At 44.3% G+C, this 24887-nt stretch overlaps 2 protein-coding genes across 2 annotated transcripts; one reads left to right on the forward strand and one right to left on the reverse strand.

Annotated features, from left to right (window-relative positions):
* Positions 1–160: 160 nt before the first annotated feature.
* dbt (dihydrolipoamide branched chain transacylase E2) lies at positions 161–13046 on the reverse strand. Its single transcript, XM_072438868.1, has 11 exons — positions 12956–13046; positions 11117–11249; positions 8169–8244; positions 6627–6808; positions 5874–6001; positions 4556–4793; positions 3730–3896; positions 3348–3425; positions 2739–2930; positions 2590–2661; positions 161–2050 (listed from the first exon to the last, which is right to left on the reverse strand). Exons 1-11 carry the CDS (start codon positions 12998–13000, stop codon positions 1883–1885), a joined length of 1479 nt encoding a protein of 492 aa, XP_072294969.1. The 5' UTR covers positions 13001–13046; the 3' UTR covers positions 161–1882.
* Positions 13047–14413: 1367 nt separating this feature from the next.
* On the forward strand, positions 14414–24114 carry LOC140353872 (uncharacterized). Its single transcript, XM_072438632.1, has 9 exons — positions 14414–14535; positions 14643–14720; positions 15838–16503; positions 18075–18257; positions 19439–19627; positions 19851–20018; positions 20977–21126; positions 23562–23684; positions 23890–24114. The coding sequence occupies exons 1-9, from the start codon at positions 14488–14490 to the stop codon at positions 23920–23922; spliced, it is 1638 nt and encodes a 545-aa protein (XP_072294733.1). The 5' UTR covers positions 14414–14487; the 3' UTR covers positions 23923–24114.
* The last annotated feature ends 773 nt before the right edge of the window (positions 24115–24887 follow it).

Raw genomic sequence — 24887 nt, forward strand, 5'->3', positions numbered from 1 at the left:
TTAAAAACAGACTAAATGTGTAACAGAGACAAAATGTGTTGAGCTCAAACATGACAAACATGTAAATCCTAATGCGAGTCATCATTTCATCTTTAGACTTTTCGATATGTTATAGTTAGTCTGAAGTATGACATGATCCATGAGCCGGAGTGAATATTAATGATGATTCAAATAGACTCTTCATTTTCAAATTAGAAATTCTACAGTGAAAAATATTGGAAAGAAAATACAACAAAGACACAAATTTACATTTAGAGCGACTTGTGCATCTCAGATTCACACATCGGCTGTAACTGCAACTTTTGCCTCCAGTTTTGTCTTTGAAGTCATTTGGAAACGTGACCTACAGTTTATTCTGAGCTTTTATCACATATATGCCAGTCAGGCGTTCCCTCATCAGGATGTGTGAGCACAGCATCTACTGACGGCAGAGGGAATGATCATGGAGAATAAACAAAAGCTAGAACAGCACAGGAGCCCTCCACGTGTGTGACATATGAACATGTTTTTGTGAGTCTCAGAGGAGATGGTATTCATGGAGATGCTTTACCTGGAAAGTTCCACAGCCTGACATGCACCGTATCTGTGTAAGACAAACAGGTGATCAGGCCAAGTTACAGGTCAGATCTGTGGAGACGGGGACCCGGCGCCGAATTCATCTTTGTTTTTTCAAGGTTTTTTTTAGCAAAGTTGAAAAAAGCAAGTTTAATACCACGGTGAGGAATATTCCATCATGAGGAAAATGTCATCTCCATGGAGACAAGGCCCCTCCCACAAAGTTACACAGTGCATCTTTAACCACTAAACTCATGACTTCAGGAAACAAAAGGCCGGTACAAACCCCCGTGTGAGCCTCATATTCTTCTCTGTGCTAAATTACAGAGTCAACTCCGGTCCAACCTTGCTCAAAGGCATCATGGGAAAGTAACAGACACGCAGCAGAGGACAGGAAGTGGTGTGGGCCCATCAGTCCTTTCAACATAAAGTACAATACAACACTTTTCAGGTGGAAAAGTGTTTCATCTACGAGCAATAAGGAGACAGCAAGTCACTGTTTGATTCTGTTACTGTTGTCCAGCCCTCTGTTTACACCAGATGCCCTTCCTGTCCCAGGGAGCCACATGCGGCTGCCTGGGAAGGGCCAGAGAACAGGAGCTCAGCAGGGAGACAATCTAGATACCCTCTGGTTCAGAGGCTTCATTCACTACACATGTTATCACTTAAAGCCCCACTGCGTCACATCATCAGCTTGAGTTACAGGTCAGGTCTGTGGAGAGGCTTACATGTAGAATATAGGGCTGGTTTGTGTCTGGAATGTGCCGCAGTGGGACTTTAACCCGAGCTCCAGGTCGTGTGCCACTTCATCATGTGATATCTCAGTCTTTTACGTCCTCATGTACATTTAACACTTCAGGACAAACACGTGTTTGAACTGACAAACCTTCAGTTACTTTAAATCACATTAAGCCTCTGGACTCATCCTTCTCCATCTGATCGTTTGAAGCATAAACTGACCGGACACTGGACTAAAGAATCAAATAGTTCCTCCTCTGCTCCTCATTGGCTCTGGAAAGGTTTGAGATCCACAGTTTGTGCTCAGGAGGAGCTCGTCAGGGACCTCTGGTTCTGAGAGTTAAAGTGCAGTTCATTTCCCCTCATTATAATCTAATCCAAACATAATTCTATAAATCTATAATAAATCTATAAACTTAACATACAAGAGTTTAAAGTTGGATGGAGGAAAGTTAGAAAAACATGAAACATTATGGTCTAGTGTTTAAATTCTATTCTCTTAAGGGGAAATGAATGGGACGTTCTCTCCCTGAGCCAGAGGGGGCGTGTCCTCCGCTCGGAGCAGAGGCTCATGGGAGATGTAGTCTGTTTATTTGAGGTGCAGCAGCATTCGCTCGGGGTTCTCCAGGTTGTCCTTCCACATGTTGGAGAAGCGACACATGGTGGCACCGTCCACGATGCGGTGATCGGCCGACCAGCTGATCTTCATGATGTGGGCCGCGGTCACATGACCAGAGGAGTCGAAACGCGGCAGGACCTGGTGCGGACACACGTTAGCATGTTAGCTCCGTTATTTTAGCAGAGCAAAAGTCATCTGTTTCTTTAGTATTACTATACTTCTGTGCATAATCTGTGTTGCAACAGTGGAATTTCCCCATTGTGGGACAAATAAAGGATTCTTCTCTATTTGTTCTCAGTCGGCGCTCGCAGACCGTGGGACTGTGAGGACATTCCTCACAGTCCCACGGTCACACATGTCCTCACAGTCCCTCGGTCACACATGTCCTCACAGTCCCTCGGTCACACATGTCCTCACAGTCCCTCGGTCACACATGTCCTCACAGTCCCTCGGTCACACATGTCCTCACAGTCCCACGGTCACATATGTCCTCACAGTCCTACGGTCACACATGTCCTCACAGTCCCACGGTCACATACGTCCTCACAGTCCCACGGTCCCACATGTCCTCACAGTCCCACGGTCACACATGTCCTCACAGTCCCACATGTCCTCACAGTCCCACGGTCACACATGTCCTCACAGTCCCACGGTCATGTGTGTGGACATTACTGTACCTGTATTTTGCCGAGCGCCCCGATAGCAACCTCTGGAGGCAGAATGACGGGTTTGGCGTATGTCCCTCCGATCTGCAGACGGGACACCAAAGGATCAGAAACACGGTGAGCTGTGGACGACACACGTGGACATGTCTCGAGTGTCTCACCGATCCGATGTTGGACAGAGTGAAGGTTCCTCCGGTCAGGTGGTTTGTCCCCAGCTGTCCGGCCGCGCCCAGTGTCTGCAGCCGGTTCAGCTCCAGAGCGATCTCGAAGACACTCAGCATCTGCACGTTCTTCACGTTGGGGACGAGGAGACCCTGAGCAGTGTCCATGGCCAGGCCGATGTTGTGGGACGCCTGGACACACAGCAGGACATTCTCATTAGGGTCTGGACAAAGGGGACATCAGGACTGGACACACAGCGGGACATTCTCATTTAAAAGCATGATGAAGCTACAGACTTTAAAAGCATGATGGAGCTACAGACCTTTAAAGCATGATGGAGCTACAGACCTTTAAAGCATGATGGAGCTACAGACCTTTAAAGCATGATGGAGCTACAGACCTTTAAAGCATGATGGAGCTACAGACCTTTAAAGCATGATGGAGCTACAGACCTTTAAAGCATGATGGAGCTACAGACCTTTAAAGCATGATGGAGCTACAGACCTTTAAAGCATGATGGAGCTACAGACCTTTAAAGCATGATGGAGCTACAGACCTTTAAAGCATGATGGAGCTACAGACCTTTAAAGCATGATGGAGCTACAGACCTTATACGTGATGTTCTGACACGCTTCATCCAGGGACGAGTTGAGGATGGGGAAGTGCAGCAGAGCCAGAGACGCAGCCTGAGCAGACACCACAGTTACTCCTCCAAACTAGCGCACACAGTCCCCTATCACAGTCCCCCCGCACAACACAGTCCCCTATTACAGTTCCCTCGCATACAGTAGTCCCCGCATACACAGTCCCCTCACACAACACAGTCCCCTCACACACACAGTCCCCTCACACACACAGTCCCCTCACACACAGTCCCCTCACACACAGTCCCCTCACACACACAGTCCCCCCTCACACACACAGTCCCCCCTCACAGTGTTCCCACACACAGTGTCCCCTCACAGTCCCCTCACACAGTCCCCTCAGTACCTTGATGAAGAAGGGCATGTAGCTCAGCTTCACTCCCTGAGCTGCTGTGAGGAGCTGCAGGTCTTTGCGGAGCTGGACGAGGCGGCTCAGGTCCAGCTCGTCACAGTATCCGAAATGAGGGATCTTCAGAGCAGCGGTCATCGTCCTGACCATCGCTTTGTGGAAACCTACATTAATAAAACATGAAGCAGATTCAGAGTTCAGGTGGAAGATGTTAATCTGCCATAAATAATCACTGAACAATCACCTCCTGATAATTAAAGCAGAACCTTATTAAACATATTTGTAAATCTCTGTCATGGTTTTACCGTATTTCCCGCACTATAATGCGCACTTAAAAGCCTTTCATTTTCACAAAGAGTGACAGTGAACTTTATAATCCAGTGTTTATAATGGATTTATTCTTACTGACCTCAAACTGATTTTGTCTGGTTCACGCTGTGTTTCGCTAAATGCCCCTTATAGTGCGGAAAATACAGTATTTGTATTTAGATTAGACACACGTAAAATGCATAAGAAAACTTTTAAGTTGAGATAAATATGATGTTCATTTAGTGAATGAAATCCACAATAGTTTTGAGGTTCTGGGCCTGAGATGTGGAGCTGCTGTAGTGTCTCGTTTATGCATTTGTTTAGTTTTTGGGTGAAAATGAAAAACGTCTACTATTGTTTGAATGACGTCTACTTCTAACACGTTGTATCGGCTGCAGCCGCGGTGACGTGTTATGGTTATTATCATGGCACAAACATCACATCCACGAGGAGCGCGGCTTAACCACCACTAATGAGGATCCACAGCCAGAGAAGATGGAGCAGGGCGTGGCACCTTTGAGCGGCTCTGTGACGTCCTTCCCGCTGAACAGAGGTGTGGGCGTCGCCGGGGCAGGTTTGGGCGCCGTGGGGATCTGCGGTTGGGTCGCCGCGGCAGCAGGAGCCGGAGGTCGGATCTCCTGCATCGGCGCTGGAGGCAAAATGGCTCCGGTCTGTTTGGCCAAGAAGTTCAGGATGTCTTCTTTCAGGATGCGCCCGTCTTTGCCCGTTCCCACCACCTCACTCAGCTTTATCTGAAAACACCACATTCTGCTCATGGGACTGAATGTGTCTCCTTAAAGGTCACAAGGTCATATTCAGTGACCTTGGACTGTAAAAGCAGCAAACCCTGTAGTTTTTAAAATACATGAGATCTTTGGATCCGTTTGGTGGTCCGGATTTCAGTCTTTTAAATGTTAAAGCGCCCCCTACAGGCTGGACGACTCATTCAACTAAAATGTCGTCAAGATAAATATGTTTTGAAATTTGCAAAAAAATGATAAAATAAAATAGCAAATTTTTAAGGTTTATAATTTCACTTCCTGTTCGCGATTTATGACATCACAGTAAGAAATTACCCAGCAACCACTGGGCCAAAACTCACCTAATGGCACATTTTTTTATTTGATAAGATAAAAATAATTTTTTTCTTTGACTGGAGTGATGTCTCTTCCTGTCATTTTCAACACATTTGTCAACGTTTTCTCCACCAACACCTGCTCGATTAGTGTAAAACTATAATTTATATGTACAACAGGTAGAAAAACACCAAATAAAGTAAAAAATCATAAGTGCATAAGGCAGGTTTTTTCATGATTTCTATTGATGACCTCATTTATTTGTTTATTATCACCATCTCTGTGGTAAATACATATCGTTTTACATCCGTCAAGTGGCAGTTTGAGAAGAAGTTAATATTACAAGAAGTGTTGAGTTCTAAAAAATAATCCCTCAATGCATTTTTCTGATGGTTTACACAATAATTTAAGAAATGTATTTGTCAAATCATAACTAAAATAGTTAAAGATCACATTATATTTACTTTAGCTTGTAAATCTGTTCTGCCCTGGGCATCTGGTTTAGATGTAATCATGCTCATTCCTGAGGATCACATGACCGCAGCAGACCTCTACATGTCACATGACCTCTACATGTCACATGACCTCTACATGTCACATGACCTCTACATGTCACATGACCTCTACATGTCACATGACCTGCTCATGTCCTGCCCATGTCACACCAGGAAGTCAAATCATAAACGTCAAACTAGGGAGGTGTGTTGTGTGTGTGTGTGCGTGCGTGCATGCGGTGCGGTGCTGTGCTGTGTTTACATTGTTCTCCATGGCCAGGCGCCTCACAGCAGGAGTGGCCTGAGTCTTGTGACCTTTGATCTCCTGGTGAGTGTGCTCCTCCTGAGCCACGGCTGGAGTCTCCACCACGTCCTCCTCCTGGATCACCTCTGCACAAGCACAGCAGACTCCTCAGTACAGACTCCTCAGTATAGACTCCTCAGTATAGACTCCTCAGTACAGACTCTTCAGTACAGACTCCTCAGTTTGTATCACCTCTGAACAAACACCTCCTCCTCCTCCTGTATCACCTCTGAACAAACACCTCCTCCTCCTCCTGTATCAACTCTGAACAAACTCCTCCCTCCTCCTCCTCCTCCCGCCTCTTCCTCCCGCCGCCTCCTCCCGCCTCCTCCTCCTCCTCCCTACTCCTCCTCCCTACTCCTCCTTCCTACTCCTCCTTCCTACTCCTCCTCCCTACTCCTCCTCCCTACTCCTCCTCCCTACTCCTCCTCCCTACTCCTCCTCCCTACTCCTCCCTCCTCAACAAAGTGTACATCCCAAAGATAAAATTCAGGGGCAAAACTGCAATAGAAATCATGTGACTCCTCCTCGTGTCCAGTCAGCTGACCAGAGCTGCAACAATTGATCTGAATAACCATGACTAGCTATTAAATAATTGTAGTTGTATTTTGACCATGGTAATTGTTGTCTGGATTTAAAAAGTATCATTATACAATATACTGGGTAGTATATATATGTATAATGGCTTGTCTTTGTGTAGAAAGACCTGACCTGATCCGGAGTCGGTCTCGATGTCCACCAGGGGCGTCCCGACCAGAGCGGTGGCGTCCACCTCGTGGTAGAGCCTCGTGATGACGCCATCGTATCGGCTGGTGATGGTGACCGACGCCTTGTCACTCTGGACCTCACAGATGCTGTCGAACTGAGACACTTTGTCCCCCTCCTTCACGTACCTGACAAAGGTCACGCACAGGTCACCCACAGGTCATGCACAGGTCACCCTCAGGTCAACCTCAGGTCACGCACAGGTCATCCTCAAGTCACCCACAGGTCAACCACAGGTCACGCACAGGGCACGCACAGGTCATCCTCAGGTCACGCACGGGTCACACCAAGTCACGCACAGGTCACGCACAGGTCATCCTCAAGTCACCCACAGGTCATCCTCAGGTCACGCACAGGTCATCCTCAAGTCACACACAGGTCAACCACAGGTCACCCACAGGGCACGCACAGGTCATCCTCAGGTCACGCACGGGTCACACCAAGTCACGCACAGGTCACGCACAGGTCATCCTCAAGTCACCCACAGGTCATCCTCAGGTCACGCACAGGTCATCCTCAGGTCACGCACAGGTCATCCTCAAGTCACCCACAGGTCAACCAGAGGTCACACCAAGTCACGCACGGGTCACGCACAGGTCACACCAAGTCACGCACAGGTCAAACCAAGTCACGCACAGGTCATCCTCAGGTCACCCACAGGTCAACCAGAGGTCACACCAAGTCACGCACAGGTCACCCACAGGTCACGCACAGGTCACGCACAGGTCATCCACAGGTCACACACAGCTGTGTCCGCGGCGGCAGTGTTGGAATGAAAGAAGTAGCATTTGAATCTAGCTCTGCCTAAATAGCAGCGACTCCTCTTGAGCGTAGGGCGAGGGGAGCGTAGGGCGAGGGGAGAGCAGGGCGAGGGGGGCGAGGGGAGCGCAGGGTGAGGGGAGCGCGCAGGGCGAGGGGCTTTACAGAACATCTACTGTTTGCCGGACCCACTCTGTGGAAAACTGCATCACAGACGCGACCTGTGCTCTGAGCCTGATATGCTAGCATTAGCTCTGAGCCTGATATGCTAGCGTTAGCTCTCTGTGAGAGCGGAGTTACAATCCTTCAGCTCAGAACGTTTGGATGTCGAAAGATTCTTTTCTTTGGTCTTTTTCTGATTGAACATCAAAGCGTCTTGCACCTTGGTTTTTTTTAAGGGATTTGCGGTTGAGAAAAAGCGATCCGGCTCGCCCCGCGCAGTTCTGCGTTTCACATTTTTATGACGGTAAAGCTCAAGTGCAGCAAGTACAGCTTTAAGAAAACATTCATTATGTTTGGGGGATGTCAGGTGCACAGGGAGCAGAGCTCTGCCTGTGCACTGAGACACACCCACCTTTAACAAAAGCATTCCAAAGAACTCTAAAATGGAACCAGTCTGGGGGCCAGTCAAAACGTGGCTTTAGTTTTCTCTGAAATCCTCCACAGAGAGAACAACCCTTAAAACATTAGGTTATTAAAGGTTAAAGTCTGATCACATTTGGTACGTACCATTCTTTAACTGTGACCTCCATGATTCCTTCTCCGATGTCGGACAGTCTGAACTGTACGATGGGCCCATGGGTCACTACAAGGACAAACAATGGAGAAATTACCCAAAGTTGGATTGTGGACGATACAATGGCTTTCTCTTTACATTCACGCATGTGTATTTAGTAGGGCTGAACGATGAATTGCATTTGCGATTACATCACAATATTACAAACACAATGATGTCATCGCAGAGGCACATGATTATGGCCCTTTCAGAGGCCACTCGTCCTGCAGGGGCCCTGAGTGCAGCCACTGTCTGCAGGAGGGCCGGTATTTCCAAGACCCTCGCGATACGATACGTATCCCGATACTGTTGTTTTTACTCTGGATAAGAAAATGTATGAAATTTCATGTTTATCCACAAAGAACTGATTTATATAAATCCATTTTTTTCTAATAACTTCATTCATCCAACTGATCCAAATAGAAATATAAGCAGAGGGGTCTTAGCTGGCGGGCCATGGGTCTGCACAGATAAGATAAGCCTTTATTTGTCCCACAACGGGGACTTTCCAGTGTTGCCACATAAAGTAGGCACAGAAGTAAAAGAAAAGATAACTTCTAGACAACTTATATTCTTAATAAAAAGTGAAAAAATAAAATAATAATAATAATAATAATAGTAAACATTCTTATTTACAGCAGTTATATGAACAGAGAATATTGCACCAATATGATTGACATTATGTACATTATTGTCAGTATTGCACATGGTTAAGTCAGTGTTTGTTGTAAAGTGTGACAGCAGCAGAAGGAAAGACTGTGAAACGTCTCCTTCACACAGCGAGGGTGGATCAGTCACTGAAGCTGCTCTCCAGAGTGGACAGAGTGTCCTGCAGGGGGCGACACTCATGGTCCAGCATAGATGTGAGTTTAGCCAGGACCCTTCTGTCCCCCACCTCCTGCACCGAGTCCAGAGTGCAGCCCAGGACGGAGCTTTGTCCAGCTTCTTCCTCTCCCTCTCTGTGATGACCACACCTACAGGAGCTGATGCCACCACAGAGTCAGAGAAGGTCTTCAGGAGTGGCCCTGTCATGAGTGGCCCTGTCATGAGCGGCCCTGTCAGGAGCGGCCCTGTCAGGAGCGGCCCTGTCAGGAGCGGCCCTGTCACTCCTAAAGACCTGAGTCTCCTCAGGAGGTGGACAGTCTGTGTTATGAGTCCAGTCCAGTTTGTGGTTCAGATGAACACCAGGTCCTTGTATGAGTCACTCTCTCAATGTCCCGTCCCTGGATGTTCACTGGTGAGGGGGGCGTGGCCTGTCCCGTCCCTGGATGTTCACTGGTGAGGGGGGCGTGGCCTCTGTGGAAGTCCACCACCATTTCCTTGGTCTTCCCCGCGTTGATGAGGAGGTGGTTCTGCTGACACCAGTCCACAAAGTCCTGCTCCAGTCCTCTCTCCTCCACATCATCGTCTGTGATGAGTCCGTTGATGGCAGAGTGGTCAGAGAACTTCTGCAGGACACAGCTGTCCGTGTCGTGTCTGAAGTCTGCAGTGTAGAGGGTGAAGAGAAAGGGCGCGAGGACGGTGCCCTGTTGGCCCCCACACCGCAGGCCCCCCACACCGCAGGCCCCCCACACCGCAGGCCCCCCACACCGCAGGCCCCCCACACCGCAGACCCCCCACACCGCAGGTCCTGGTGTCAGACACACAGTCCCAGGCTCTCACAAACTGGGGTCGGTCTGTGAGGTAGTCCAGGATCCACTCTGCAGGTCATACTCCACACCAGCCGTCTCCAGCTTGTCCCTCAGGAGCTGATGGTGTTGAAGGCGCTGGAGAGATGGAAGAACAGGATCCTCACAGAGCTGCCAGGCTTTTCCAGGTGAGAGAGAGAGAGCGGTGCAGCCGGAGATGACGGCGTCCTCCACTCCGATGCCAGGCCGATATGCAAACTGCAGCGTCTCCTGAGCTCAAGGTGGAGCGGAGGTGGTCCAGGACCAGCCGCTCCAGTGTCTTCATCAGATGGGACGTGAGAGCCACCGGCCTGAAGCTGTTGAGGTCTTTGGCGCGGTGTCTTGGGCACAGGTACCAGACAGGAGGAGATCAGCTTCTGATCAGGTCCACAGCTCCTTCTCACCTCGGCCCAGAGGAGCAGCACAAACAGCAGATCAAAAGTACTATTCCACCTCGTTTAAAGCCTACGGGCCACAAAAATCTTTTTAAAAATATACATTTATTATTTTTTTTATTAAAAAAATATCGATACTGTGACTCAGTATATGGAGTCGGTGACGATATCGCCGCATCAATATTTACTTTCTTCACTTTCCTCGGGGGGTTTGGGTGCAAATCGAGTGATTGACTTTATAAGGAAAAACTTTCCTAAACCACAGTGAGTGATATAAGCCCGAGATCTCACACTGAATCTCATTCCACTTGTTTTCTCCTCCTGCTTTTTCAAAATAGCAAATCTCGCTCTTCTAATGTCTCTGCTTTTCTCTGGATGCAGCAGGTGCATTTCTATCACGTCCTTTTTTATTCCTAATATATATATATATATATATATATATATATATATATATATATATATATATATATATATATATATATATATATATATATATATATATATATATATATATATATATATATATATATATATATATATAAATAAATTGAATAGATATCAAATTACAAATTGTTATTTTTTGCTTGATTTTAATGCAGTGAAAATAATCAACGAAATCGCAATTGTTTGGCAAAATCGTTCAGCCCTAAATTTAAGGAGAGCAAAGAAAAACATTTATAACGTTAATAGTTTTTGACTCCTTGCTGCAAACAGCTCCACCCAAACTGGAGAGGGCAAATGTAGTGAAATGTACTCCATCAATAGATCGAATACCTAATATCTAATATCTAATGCATGTTATCAAACAAGGACTAAGACAGAATAGTTGAGATTCTTCACCGTTGGTGGTGTGGAGCGTCCTCCAGCCGACCCGCCGCAGGCTCCGGTCACACGTGAAGGTTAACGTCTGGACACTGGTCTCTGACCTGAAGGTTTGAGGCCGGAAACAGCGACGGCGATACTGCTGACTCAGCTGAACACAAAGAAGCAGCAGACGGGTTTGTGCACGAGATCATGCTGTGAAATGACCCGCACTGCCACTGCTAAATATTATCAGTCAAAACCAAGACTTTTGACTTTCAGATTTCAAAAAGCATCAAATGATATAAACACTGTCTCAAAAGTGTGAATAAAGTGCAGAAGCTTCTGGTATTCTGCTCCTTTCACATGTATCAGGCACTTCTGATGGGAGACTTCTCACTCCTATTGTTGGATCTGGGGCCTCATTTATGAAGCCTGTTACGCACAAAACTAAGCCCAAAATGCATTTTTTCACACAAGGAATGTGATCTATAAAGAAAAAATTGGGCAGGTGTGAAATAGCGACACACACGGCAGGAGGGTCAAATGGACCATTAACAAGTTAATTCAGTAAAAACAACATTAAAATGTGCCTTACGATCTTTGTGAGGGTCAGCACAGTCACATGGGTGACGGACCCTTCATGTGCACCATCACGTACGCTCTCCATGCACACAGACCTGACTCTGATGCTCTCCCTCACCTCACCTGACTCTGATGCCCTCCCTCACCTCACCTGACTCTGATGGTGGGTAGGCTACAGTCTGATCATGCGGGGCAGCGTAGGCTACAGTCTGATCATGCGGGGCGGCGTAGGCTACAGTCTGATCATGCGGGGCGGCGTAGGCTACAGTCTGATCATGCGGGGCAGCGTAGGCTACAGTCTGATTTCGCGGGGCAGCGTAGGCTACAGTCTGATCACGCGGGGCAGCGTAGGCTACAGTCTGATCACGCGGGGCAGCGTAGGCTACAGTCTGACCACACGGAGCAGTGTCTTTTTCCGCCTTTTCTCGTCCGTCTGTGGCACCGCGTCTCGCCCTTATGAATATGCTAAATGTGATCATTTGGTGATTTCCATAGCCATATATGGTATATTAGGGCGAGCTCCGGAACCATTATGAGGTATTGGCTCCGCACAGGTGCTGCACAGGTCATTATTCATCTTTATTTGAGGTAGTTACATTTTTGCTTTCTAGTACGCACTCTTTCAAGCACAATTTGAGGCCCCTGGTCTATATTGACTCAATAACTCAAATGTCTCATTTGTTGTAAACTCTCTTTAAACTTAAAGAAAATACAATCAGGAAGTGCTAGAAAGAATCAATATAAATCTAAAAACAAATTCATAGAAACACCAAAACCACATTATGTGTATAAAGTGTTTTGCCATTTCTATGAGAAAATCAGATTTTCTAAGGACACATTTGTGTAAAAAAACTCAGAATGTGTAATTTGAAGCTTTAGTTTAACAGCCCTAAACACCAGTCAGTGTCGTGTCACTATATACACTGATATTTAGCAACACTTGAACTCCTTTAATTGCTGTCAACCAGAGGTGATTTATGAAGGTGGAAGAAGACAAAGCTCCTGCTCCGCGCTGAAGGAGAGTGACAGCTGTCACGGCCTTCTCATCACATCTCCACATGTTTGATAAAATACCGTCCTCTGCTCGACACACGACGCTTTCCTGTGTGTTTTGGTTTATTCCACTTGATGCTAACGTTAGCATCCACTACATGACATGGAGACAGACCGGTTGCATGATGTGCTGACAGAATAAAAGGCTAATAAACTCCCGCTCTCGGTCCACACTGCAGCCGTGCACCCACGGGCGCGGCAAAAGCGCGCGTCATAAGTCACGTCGGGTTTATTTCTCACCAGTCGCCTGAAAACACTGAAGGAGCCTCTTGTCACCGCCGCCATCTTTCTTCCCTGTGCACTCTGACGTCACTCCGCACGCCCCTCTAAGGGAGCCAATCACAGAGCAAGATCCCTTCACGCTGCGTTCACGTCATCCTCAGGAGTCGGATATCTCAGAATTCTTACTTAGAAACGCTAAAAACATTTCAGAACCGCGAGTTTATCCGAGTTAGTCAATAACACGCTGCGCCCTGTGTTTGGATCAAGTTTTACATTTGACTGTTTAAATATTGATAGTACTATTGTTTCGTTCTCTTTAGATGCTCTTTACTGCCCCCTGCTGTCTGTGACCCTGTGAGGAGGTCAGACATAACAATGAATCATGAACTAATAGTTGTTGTTGTTGTTGTTGTTGTTGTTGTTGTTGTTGTTGTTGTTTTATGGCGGTTGGCATTCAAGTGTTGCATTACCGCCAGACTTTATTCCTCAGACTTTGTCGTAGTCCTCATTTGATAATGACGTTAATCTTATTCTGGATTATACAGGGAAGGTTCAAGGTTCTGATGCTTTTTGTTATTTATATATGTCAGCGTACCAATATATATATTTAGTCTTATTAAAAAAGATAAAAGCTACAGAGGGTTTTGGAGAATTTAGAATTTTCCATTAATTTCAAGGCTTTTTTGTATAATTTTCGTTAATTGAAAAAAAGGCAAAGTTGAGAGTACACTTCTGGATTTATGGATAAAGAATTTTGCAAGACATAATATTAAGTTTATACACAGTTCTTCTCAATTTTAGTCATCGTCATGAAGTGTGCTATAGACCAAATATTTCTTTCAAACCATTCTTTATTAAATCATTATTTAATACCATGTAGAACGTATAATTTTAATTTGCTTATAGAGCACAGGTATCTATTGATATTGAAATCACAAACTAATAGACGTTTTAGCCCACACAATTTGTTAAAAATAAATCTAGGAACACAGTACCATCAAATTTAATCCACGACTTCAACCAGCTGATCTTTAGGGTTGATTTAAGGCTTTAAGGCCTCTAAAACAATTTATTTTAATCATCGACACGGACCATATCTGCGCAGTTTTTCCCGCGCGCGCTCTCTAGTGGTCACATGAGGGATAACATCAAAATGATTAGATTCGGTTTACAGAGCTTTTATTTATCTGTGGCTTTCAACGTGGAATAAAATGGGCACTGTATCAGCAATTTACAAGCAATATGGATTCTGAATGGTGAAAAGTCCTCAAAATGTCACCTAGAAACAGGTGTGTGTGTGTTTGTGTGTGTGTGTGTGTGTGTGTGTGTGTGTTTTTACATTGATTATTCATTTGTATTCAAACTGACAGCATATCTCACCTGTTTGTAGAATGAATAAATACGTGTATGTATTTTCGGACTTTTATTTTGAAGCGCTCTTCCGGAACCGCTTGTTGTTTGCGGATGTTCGTGTTTCCGGCAGCTGTCGTGGCGCAGCCAAGCGTGCGTCAAATACTTTTCGTCTGTGTTTTTTTCACTTTAATAGTAAAATGTCCGAAATGATTGTTAATGTTAAAAGTCTTGGAGCTTCTAAGTCGGTGCGTTTTATTCCGCAGCACAAATGACAATGTCCTGTTCGCTCAATGACATTTAAGTTAGCTAATGCTAATGAAGCTAATGTGTTTTTCATATTCTTTTTCGTAAGGAGGAGACCGATTTAGGGACGACCACAGTGGAGATGTCAATGCTCGACGCCTTTGAGGATAAACTCATTATATCACAGGTAAACTACTAAAAAAAGTATGTGTATATAATGATTCAGTGAACTTGAACGTTCTTTCATAACTCGTACGCCTTTTTGCACCAATCTTTGTCCAGTGTCCTGAAGAATTACTGGCATTAATAATGATACATGGAACATAATACATTTTAATTGTGTGGTAAAATTGATATGATATTCTACTATGCCAAGGCACTGGATGAACTGCAAAAAACCTCCGTTACCATGGAAATTTGCCATTTTTGTGTGTGTAGTGTCAGAATACTTTTGAGTGAATGCTAGGTTTAGGTATTTAGCTTCTCAAAATTACCATTAGTTTAACCTGTTACCATCCGCCAGTTATGCACACTGGTCAGACCTGTGCACACTGGTCAGACCCAAATGACATTGCTTATTAACGTGTGAATTTGATGCATCATTATAAAGCTTAGGCCTTCTAGTTTCTGCAGATGTCACACTGTCAGGGCTTCAGAACTCACACCACATAAGCCCAAACATACTAAATACATACTAAATACTTAATTGTTTGCTTATGCTGTTCACTGCACATGCTGTTGTCATGACGGCAACTGTGTAAAGTTTCAGATATCTAGGAACAGACATTTTGGTGCTGTTGACCTTTTTGTATCAAAAAGTATATTCAAGTGATCCAAATATGTGCCAACTGTGCCAAACTGTTTTATTACAATTTTAGCTCCTCTATGATCATAAAACATACATTTTTTTTGTAGTGTAACTGCTAAAAACAATGTATGTGAAAATGTGTAAATATGAGTATATGAATTAATATACATATTTTTTTTAACCTCTATATGGGAAATTCATGGGTTACATGAATTTCCCATATAGAGGTTAAAAAAAATATGTATATTAATAATATTTTAATTTTATTTTTGTATTGTTATAATAATACATATATCTAACAAAATGTGTGTCCAAAAGGCTAATAAAATCAGAAAACGTGATGCGTAAAATCTAGGCTCTGACTGTCATTACGCATCTGAATAGAGACGATTCTGTGTGAGGGAGCCCTAAGTCCCACCCACCATTCGAAAGCTATTGTTATTGGCTAGAATGACCAATAGAGTAACCAATTGTAACTTTATACTCACTTTTTAAGCTTGTGTGTGAGCCGGCACCAGAACTAGAAAGATGTGACTCACTGGAATCTGTGCTGTTTGTGGAGGACCCACAAGTTGTCAGCCCACAAGGGAATCAACCCACCACAGACCGACCAATCCAGGATGCTGAAAGTGCCCAGCCTCCTGAGCCGAGATTAACCTTCCACCAGCCTCCTGAGCCGAGATTAACCTTCCACCAGCCTCCTGAGCCGAGAATAACCTTCCACCAGCCTCCTGAGCCGAGAATAACCTTCCACCAGCCTCCTGAGCCGAGAATAACCTTCCACCAGCCTCCTGAGCAGACAGTAACCATCGAGCAGCCTCCTGAGCCGAGAGTAACCATCCACCAGCCTCCTGAGCAGAGAGTAACCATCCACCAGCCTCTTGAGCAGAGAGTAACCATCCACCAGTCTCCTGAGCAGAGAGTAACCATCCACCAGCCTCCTGAGCCGAGAGTAACCATCCACCAGCCTCTTGAGCAGAGAGTAACCATCCACGAGCCTCCTGAGCAGAGAGTAACCATCCACCAGCCTCTTGAGCAGAGAGTAACCATCCACCAGCCTCCTGAGCAGAGAGTAACCATCCACCAGCCTCCTGAGCCGAGAGTAACCATCCACCAGCCTCTTGAGCAGAGAGTAACCATCCACCAGCCTCTTGAGCTTAAGGTTTGTGTATTTCAAATGAGAGGCATCAGTCACTATTAGGGCTGAAACTATTGATCAATTAAATTATTAATCAAATCATGTAATTCGATTACAAAAAAAGCTTAGCTTTTTTTTTTTATTGTTTTGATGATTTGTTTAACCTGTTACCATCCACCTATTTGGCCCTGTGCACACTGGTCAGACCTGTGCACACTGGTCAGACCCAAATGGCATTGCTTCTTAAAAGAGGATGTTACGTTCCACATTTGAGTGTGATGCATCATTAGAAAGCTTAGGCCTTCTAGTTTCTGCAGATGTGCAGATGTCACACTGTCAGGGCTTCAGAACTCACACTACAGAAGCACAAAAATACTAGAAATTTTTTAGTCTTGCCTGAATATTGTCCATCTGTAAAGGTCCTGAGCATGACATACGTCATTGTGTGTTTATGCTGTTCACTCCACATGCTGTTGTCATGACAACAACTGTGTAAAGTTTCAGATCTCTAGTAACAAGGCATTTTGGTGCTGTTGACCTTTTTGTATCAAAGTATATTCAAGTGATCCAAATATGTGCCAAAGTGTTTTATTACAATTTTAGCTCCTCTATGATCATAAAACATACATTTTGATGTTTTGTAGGCCACTAATACCTATTATAACTGCTAAAAACAATGTATGTGAAAATGTATAAATGTGAGTTTACCCATGAATTTCCCATTAGAAGTGAAAAAAATAAAATAAATTAATAACATTTTAATTTTATTTTTGTATTGGTATAATAATACATATATCTAACAAAATGTGCGTCCAAAGGGCTAATAAAATCAGAAAACCTGATGCGTAAAATCTAGTCGCCTCCTGCCGAAAAATCTGGCTTTTGACTAGAGACATTTTGAATAGAGACAATTCTGTGTGAAGAAGCCCTAAGTCCCACCCAGTGTTCGAAAGCTATGCTTATGGGCTAGAATATCAAAGTGTTCTACGTCATCTTTAGCAGGCGCTATCTCGATGTAAACAAAGACACCGCGTGCGTCGGAAGCGGCGCATTTGTTTTTGCGGAAGCTGTTTTGTACAAGCCATTCATCCCACATTCTCTGCGTGTAGCCCCTCTGAGTGTATCCCCTCTGCGTGTATCCCCTCTGCGTGTAGCCCCTCTGCGTGTATCCCCTCTGCGTGTATCCCCTCTGCGTGTAGCCCCTCTGCGTGTATCCCCTCTGCGTGTAGCCCCTCTGCGTGTAGCCCCTCTGCGTGTATCCCCTCTGCGTGTATCCCCTCTGCGTGTAGCCCCTCTGCGTGTATCCCCTCTGTGTGTATCCCCTCTGCGTGTATCCCCTCTGCGTGTATCCCCTCTGCGTGTATCCCCTCTGCGTGTAGCCCCTCTGCGTGTAGCCCCTCTGCGTGTAGCCCTTCTAGTGTTACTGGAGTAGTAGCCTTCTAACAGAGCCAAGTTCTCGCATCTCGGCCATTTCCTCCTTGGCCCCGTTACCCATTTGTCATCAAGGTGCTCTGGTTCCCCAGCATCAGACGCAGAGGGAAAAGTCATCATGAAACTTGCTCTTTTCAATGTTTTAACCTGTTGTCTCGCTTCAGCCTCAGTGGATTGTGGGAGCTCAGTGCCAGGCTGTGTGGTCTGAAGATGGGGAAGTGTATCCTGCCACCATCCTGTCCCTGGAGGGGAAGCGTTGCAGGGTCAGGTTTAATGGCTATGACAATGAGGAGGACGTGGTTCTGAGTACCCTCAAACAGCCGGAGGTTCAGTCCAAGAGCACTCGGGTATGTACACCATGGGCTCCAAATATGACTTAAGGTTGATTTGTATAAACTGTTCAATGTTCATGTCAGTGTGTTTGAGAAGGGTTAAATTATTGGCATCGAGCGGAGAAAACATAAAAGAAAAGCAGAAACTAATCTACTACAGCTCTGAACCCTATTGAGACTCTTTGGGAGTAGCTGCAGACAGCCTTGTGCTGTGGTCATCCCATCATTGTTGCTGATTCAGGGCACACACGGATTTGTGCAGATGAAGGCACAATTATGAAGGTTTCTACATCGGATTAAGAGGGCAGCTGCTAAAATGCCATTACAAAGTAGTAACTGATACTTGAAGCTGCTGGTGCCTCTGGTGTATCCTCCAGAGGCTGCAGTTCTGCATAAACCCTCTATCCATGCCACCCTTAACCTATGAAACTTGTCTGAAACTTGCTGTGCTAAATGTCAGATCCTTATGTAACAAATCATGCTTTCCTAAAAACATATTTCTTAATAATCTTGATTTTATGTTTTTAACTGAAACATGGCTTGACAAAACACAGGAAATGTAGTTCTGATAGAATCTGCTCCACCCAACTTTGAGTTTGAATCTGAAACACGAGAAAACAAAAAGGGGGCGGAGTCTGTGCAGTTTTTAGAGATGAAATAATTACCCACAGGTTGTCCTTTGGGGTCTTTTCATCATTTGAGTATGTGTCCTTTTCCCATAAATGATGGCACAGTTCAGTTCAATTCAATTTCAATTAATTAATTCATTCATTTTCTACCGCTTGTTCTCTTTTGGAGTCGCAGGTGACTGGAGCCTATCCCAGTGACTTTGGGCCTTAGGCGGGGTGCACCCTGGACAGTGGCTGACTCGTCGCAGGGCCAACACAGAAACATAGACATTACAGACAAACATTCACTCTCACATTCATTCACTAGGGACAATTTAGAGTCACCAATTTGACAAAGACAGTTTTCCACTGGCGCCGTCGACCATCAGCTTTGACCGTTTAGGCCCCATACTATTGCGTGTCTTGTCTTTTCATTGTTTTCTCACTTCTTCTTTGTCTTTTCTGGGATCATGTGGCTGATGAAAAACCTTTCGATATCATGTACAAAAATATGGCTCATTCTTTGTCTAGAAATGTATTTGATCTTTGATTGTGTCTGACCTGTGACCTGTGCTGCTGTGTCGTCAGGAGTGGAAGGCGGGATCTCGCTGCAGAGCCATGTACTCAGTTGATAGGATCATTTATTCGGCTGTGGTCCTGTGGGTGAAAGGTCAGCGCTGCAGGGTCCGCTTCCATGACTACAACAACGAGGAAGAGTTGGACGTGAGCGACCTGCTGAGCCCCAACGAGCTGAACGGACCTGTGAGCTCCGGGAGGGTGAGAAGACCTGTGACCTGTGACCAGAGAACTTTAAAGCCTGATGGATGGATGAATATGTGTGCTCCAGGGAGTGATATCACCTTTTATACTTGTGTATGAATTGTGCTACATGTAGACATTCCTGTCCTTGTTTTGTCTCATTCATACATTTTGAGTCGTCTTATTTGATGAGGTTGTCTGTCAGGGTTACTTAATGTACTCCTCTTCTGTATTTGTACAGGGCGCCACCTGGAGACCTATGTTTGGTACTGGAGCCAGGAGAAGGCGAGAGGCTTCCAACAGCGGCGACAAACAAGAGCTAGAACAAGACGAGAGAGGAGAGAGAGAGGACAGAAGAGAGGGTAAGGACGGAGGAGACAGAGGGAAAGACCCACTGCACAACACTAAGGTGAGTCTCCAATCTACCCGTATATCTGAGTGAATTGAATGAGTATGTAATGTATGTTTTATATGTATTTTCTTTACCTTGGATCATGTCCTGTTGATATGGAAATGCTACTGCTTCTGCTCCAATCCAAATCACTCCATTCGACAATAACAGTTAAGATAAGATAAGATATTCCTTTATTGTCCCACATGGGGAAATTTCATTGATGCAACGCAGGTAGATACAGAGGAAAAGAACAGATCACTTATAGGAAGTTTGAAAAACACTCTCAGTAGAAGAACTCCTATAAATAAAAACTCCCATAGACAAAACCTCCCATTTCCCAACAAGGGATGGAGGGGAAAAATAATAAAGATAAAAATAAATAAATACATAAATACCTTTGCATGTGATCACGACAGTAATTGCACATGAATATGTGTCACGGCGGCACATGGATTGCACATGAATTTCACAGTAATTGCACATTAATCACGACAGTAATTGCACATATGACGGAATTGCACATGGTTAGGTCAGTATTGCGAGTGTTCAGGACTAACAGTGTTTGTTATAAAGTCTGACAGCAGCAGGAAAGAAAGACCTGCAAAACCTTTCCTTCACACAGCGAGGGTGAATCAGTCTCTCACTGAAACTGCTCTCCAGAGCGGACAGAGTGTCCTGCAGGGGGCGACACTCATGGTCCAGCATAGATGTGAATCTAGCCAGGACCCTTCTGTCCCCCACCTGCTGCACCGAGTCCAGAGCACAGCCCAGGACGGAGCTGGACTTCTTGATGACTTTGTCCAGCCTATTCCTCTCCCTCTCTGTGATGCTGCTGCTCCAGCAGGCCACACCTACAGGAGCTGATGCCACCACAGTCATAGAAGGTCTTCAGGAGTGGCCCTGTCACTCCAAAAGACCTGAGTCTCCTCAGGAGGTAGTTGAACCTGAACATTGAGTATATTTGTCTCCACAGCAGCCCAAAGACAAGAGCATGAGTCTGGGCAGCGAGGAGCGAGAGGTGGATGAGAAAAAACCTGCTGAGCGACCTGCATGTCCCATCTTCTGCTCCTTCCCACCGTTTCCTCCTCCTCATCCTCATCATCCTCCTCCTCACAGCTCAGGGGTAACAGCGACCTCTCTAAACCAACACAACATCTTATCAATGTTCATGTTCAAAAGCATTTCCACAGAATACACAGAGGTCCCATCATAAACTGTGGACATTTCTATTAACCTTTTACCATCCACATGTGTGCCGGCGCGCATTTACCAAATTACAAAAGTTCTATTACATCGTCACTTTTATTTTCGTGGTCAATTATTTCCTCAACAAAACGAATGTCATTGATTTGCATTGAATAATTTGCCCCAAGAAGCAATTGCCAATAATTTGAGAGAAAGTCTTAACTTTTACAAACGCATGTCCTGTTTGCTGCTTATGACGGACGAAACAGCTTTAATTCTGTACATCCTTGTGCTCAGTCTGTCCGTAAGGAACCATTGAACAACAATATCCACTTGTATTTTTCCTGAGGTTTTCCGATTTTGAGATATTGTCAAGTAAACAAAGTTTTCTTCTGTGACGATATTCAGGATTAAGGCTCGTCCGGCGCATTTCTCCGTCCATAACAAATTACCTGTTTGACTTATAAGATGGTGTTTGTATCGATCTTTTCTTCAGACTGTTTCCTACAGAATGAGACCATCCACGGGTTTGTTCTCTACAGCCTCCGCAAAACAAAATGCGCCGCTTCCGACGCACAAGATTCCTCTGTTTACATTGAGAATCCGCGGACCAACGGTGACGTTGAAGACTTTGATTGACATATTATTCTAGCCAATAATAATAGCTTTCGAACGGTGGGTGGGATTTAGGGCTTCCTCACACAGAATCCTCTGTATTCACGTGCGTAAAGACAAGACCCTAGATTTTTGCGCAGGAGGCGACTAGATTTTACGCATCACGTTTTCTGATTTTATTAGCCTTTTGGACGCACATTTTGTTAGATACATGTATTATTATACCAATACAAAAATAAAATGAAAATATTATTTTTTATTTTATTCACCTCTATATGGGAAATTCATGGGTAAACTCATATTTACACATTTTCACATACATTGTTTTCAGCAGTTATAAAAGATATTAGTGGCCTACAAAACATCAAAATGTATGTTTTATGATCATAGAGGAGCTAAAATTGTAATAAAACAGTTGGCACATATTTGGATCACTTGTTCCGAATATACTTTTTGATACAAAAAGGTCAACAGCACCAAAATGCCTGTTCTAGAGATCTGAAACTTTACACAGTTGTTGTCATGACAACAGCATGTACAGTGAACAGCATAAACACACAATGAAGTATGTCCTGCTCAGGACCTTTACAAATGGACAATATTCAGGCGAGACTAAAAAAAGGATGTATTTAGTATGTTTGTGCTTCTGTGGTGTGAGTTCTGAAGCCCTGACAGTGTGACATCTGCACATCTGCAGAAACTAGAAGGCCTAAGCTTTCCCATGATGCATCACACTCACATGTGGAACGTAACATCCTCTTTTAATAAGCAATGCCATTTGGGTCTGACCAGCGTGCACAGGTCTGACCAGCGTGCACAGGGCCAAATAGGTGGATGGTAACAGGTTAATCCTAAGTGGTTAGATGATCAAAAGACAATTTTAATAAAAAAAAAAGTTAGAATAGAAACATATATAATATTGTTTAAAATAATACTAGGGCCTATTATAATATATTATTAATATTCTTATTACTACTTATAATAATAATAATAATAAGAAGAAGAATACTGCACCTACTACTGTTATTAATGATCGTATTTCATAAATCACAACCGCCTAGCTTATTGTTATTCTTCTCCCAGAGCAGATTTATGTTGTTTCTCTTTTGACTTATTCATTGTTCATCGTTTTATGTTGCACTGAATCGCCAATGTGATGTTTGTGGATTCTGTTCATTGCTTCACTGTCACTTGAGCACGATCACTGGATCACTGGATCTTTGGAGCAGAGTTTTGCAGCAGGAAAAAGACCAAATTGCTCCTAAAATCCAGGACGGGACAGACATAAAGGACACAGAGAATGGAAAAATCACTTGCTGTAATTTGAAAATGGACAAATGTGACTTGATGGACGGATGGGACGGTTTTCTTTCTTTATTGTTTTTCTGTTTAACTTGTTTTTGTTGTTCAATGTTTACATTTTGAAAATTAAAAAAAATACATAGGTAACAGCCATTTTTATATGTTGTGTTAAACATTCGCTGAAAAAGACAAAAAAAATCATCTGTGACATTGTCGGGTTGGTCGAGTTCTAGAGTTCTAGCTGCGAGTTTAATTGTAAACATAAAAAATGCTTCACTCCTAAATTCTTCAAAATAATGATGTTGTTCCCTTAAAATATTGTCTGTTATTGTATTTTTACTCTAATGACATGAAGTTCTCCACATGAACCAAATATAGCACATATAAGATGTTATTTTAGAATTGCAAAGTGGATCCTCGTGTTCATCTAACTCAGGCTGTGACTCTGCTTTGCAGGCCGCTCCGCCCTTCATGGCCCCGCCCCCTCCCTTCTGGGCGTTTGAAGGGAACGTTTCAGACTCCACCTCCCACATGCTGATGCTGTGGTACATGTGCGGCTTCCACACAGGCTCCTACATGGTCAGTGTCTCACTGTCCCCAACTGTGTCCTCTGTCTAACTGTGTCCTCTCCCCCACTGTGTCCCAACTGTGTCCCAACTGTGTCCTAACTGTGTCCTAACTGTCCTCTCTCTAACTGTGTCCTCTTAACTGTGTCCTCTCCCCAACTGTGTCCTCTCCCCAACTGTGTCCTGTGTCCTCTCTCTAACTGTGTCCTGTCCCTCAGGCTCAGCAGCAGAAGTCGTCCTCCAGAGACTGAAGAGCCTAAACCTGTTTGATCCAGAAGAAGATTTTTTATATTATTATTTATTTTTGTTAAAATTCTGTTTTATTTGATCATTTTTATTCGAAGTTGAAAGACAAATGAACATTATTGCAGTTAAAGAGCTTTCTGGGAATGTTTCTGTTTCAGTCTCGTTTGACATTTTTGTTCTGTTCAAAGTGTTATAAAAATAAATAAGTGCCTTTTAGACTTGTAAAGACTTTCTCTTCATTTGTCCTTTAGGTTTTATTAGACAGGACATTCCAGTGTGAAATGTGAATGAGACACACTGCTCCACATTGCAGGTGCATATGTGCTGTCCACTCAGCCACAAGCAGCGTGCGCGACAGGATTCTGAATGACGAGTGGGAGGTTGAACATGTGATCACCCTGTCGATCACCCTGTCGGCCCTGACAGGACAGGAGAACAAGGAGGGATCAATCTGCACATGCACCGCCGAACTAACCACTGAGCCATGATCTAAACCAAGGCTCTAAGCTGAATAAACGACTGTATAAGTTATGTGGAAAATGTTGAGTAGGTCAGTGACAGGAGTCCACGGCAGGAGTAAATGAAAATGACACAATTCATAAGTTCAAATGCTATGAATAAAAAATAAGTGGATAAAATAAATGCTAAAAACTATAACTGTTTAGGTCTAACGTGTGGATTACAAAAGTAATGTTGTTTTTACTTTTCATAAAATTATGAAACATACAGTGTTTACTGTTATATTCTATTATAATAATATATTAAATGGGAAATGCAACTCTCACAATGTCCTGTCGCTGAGCAATCTGGAGTTTCAGCTCCTCCAAAGATTGTTTATTGGATTTATGTCTGCAGACTGGCCAGGCCACTCCATCTTCGACTCTGACTGAGGGAAGGAGGTTGTTGCCCAAAATCTCACGATACATGCCTCCATTTATTCTCCTTATTCCAGCGCATTCGTCCTGTGCAG

Source organism: Eucyclogobius newberryi, unplaced genomic scaffold (assembly GCF_026437365.1).
Source record: "Eucyclogobius newberryi isolate DKJ021-1_F unplaced genomic scaffold, fEucNew1.0.hap1 SCAF_9, whole genome shotgun sequence".
In the NCBI taxonomy this organism is placed as follows: domain Eukaryota; kingdom Metazoa; phylum Chordata; class Actinopteri; order Gobiiformes; family Gobiidae; genus Eucyclogobius; species Eucyclogobius newberryi.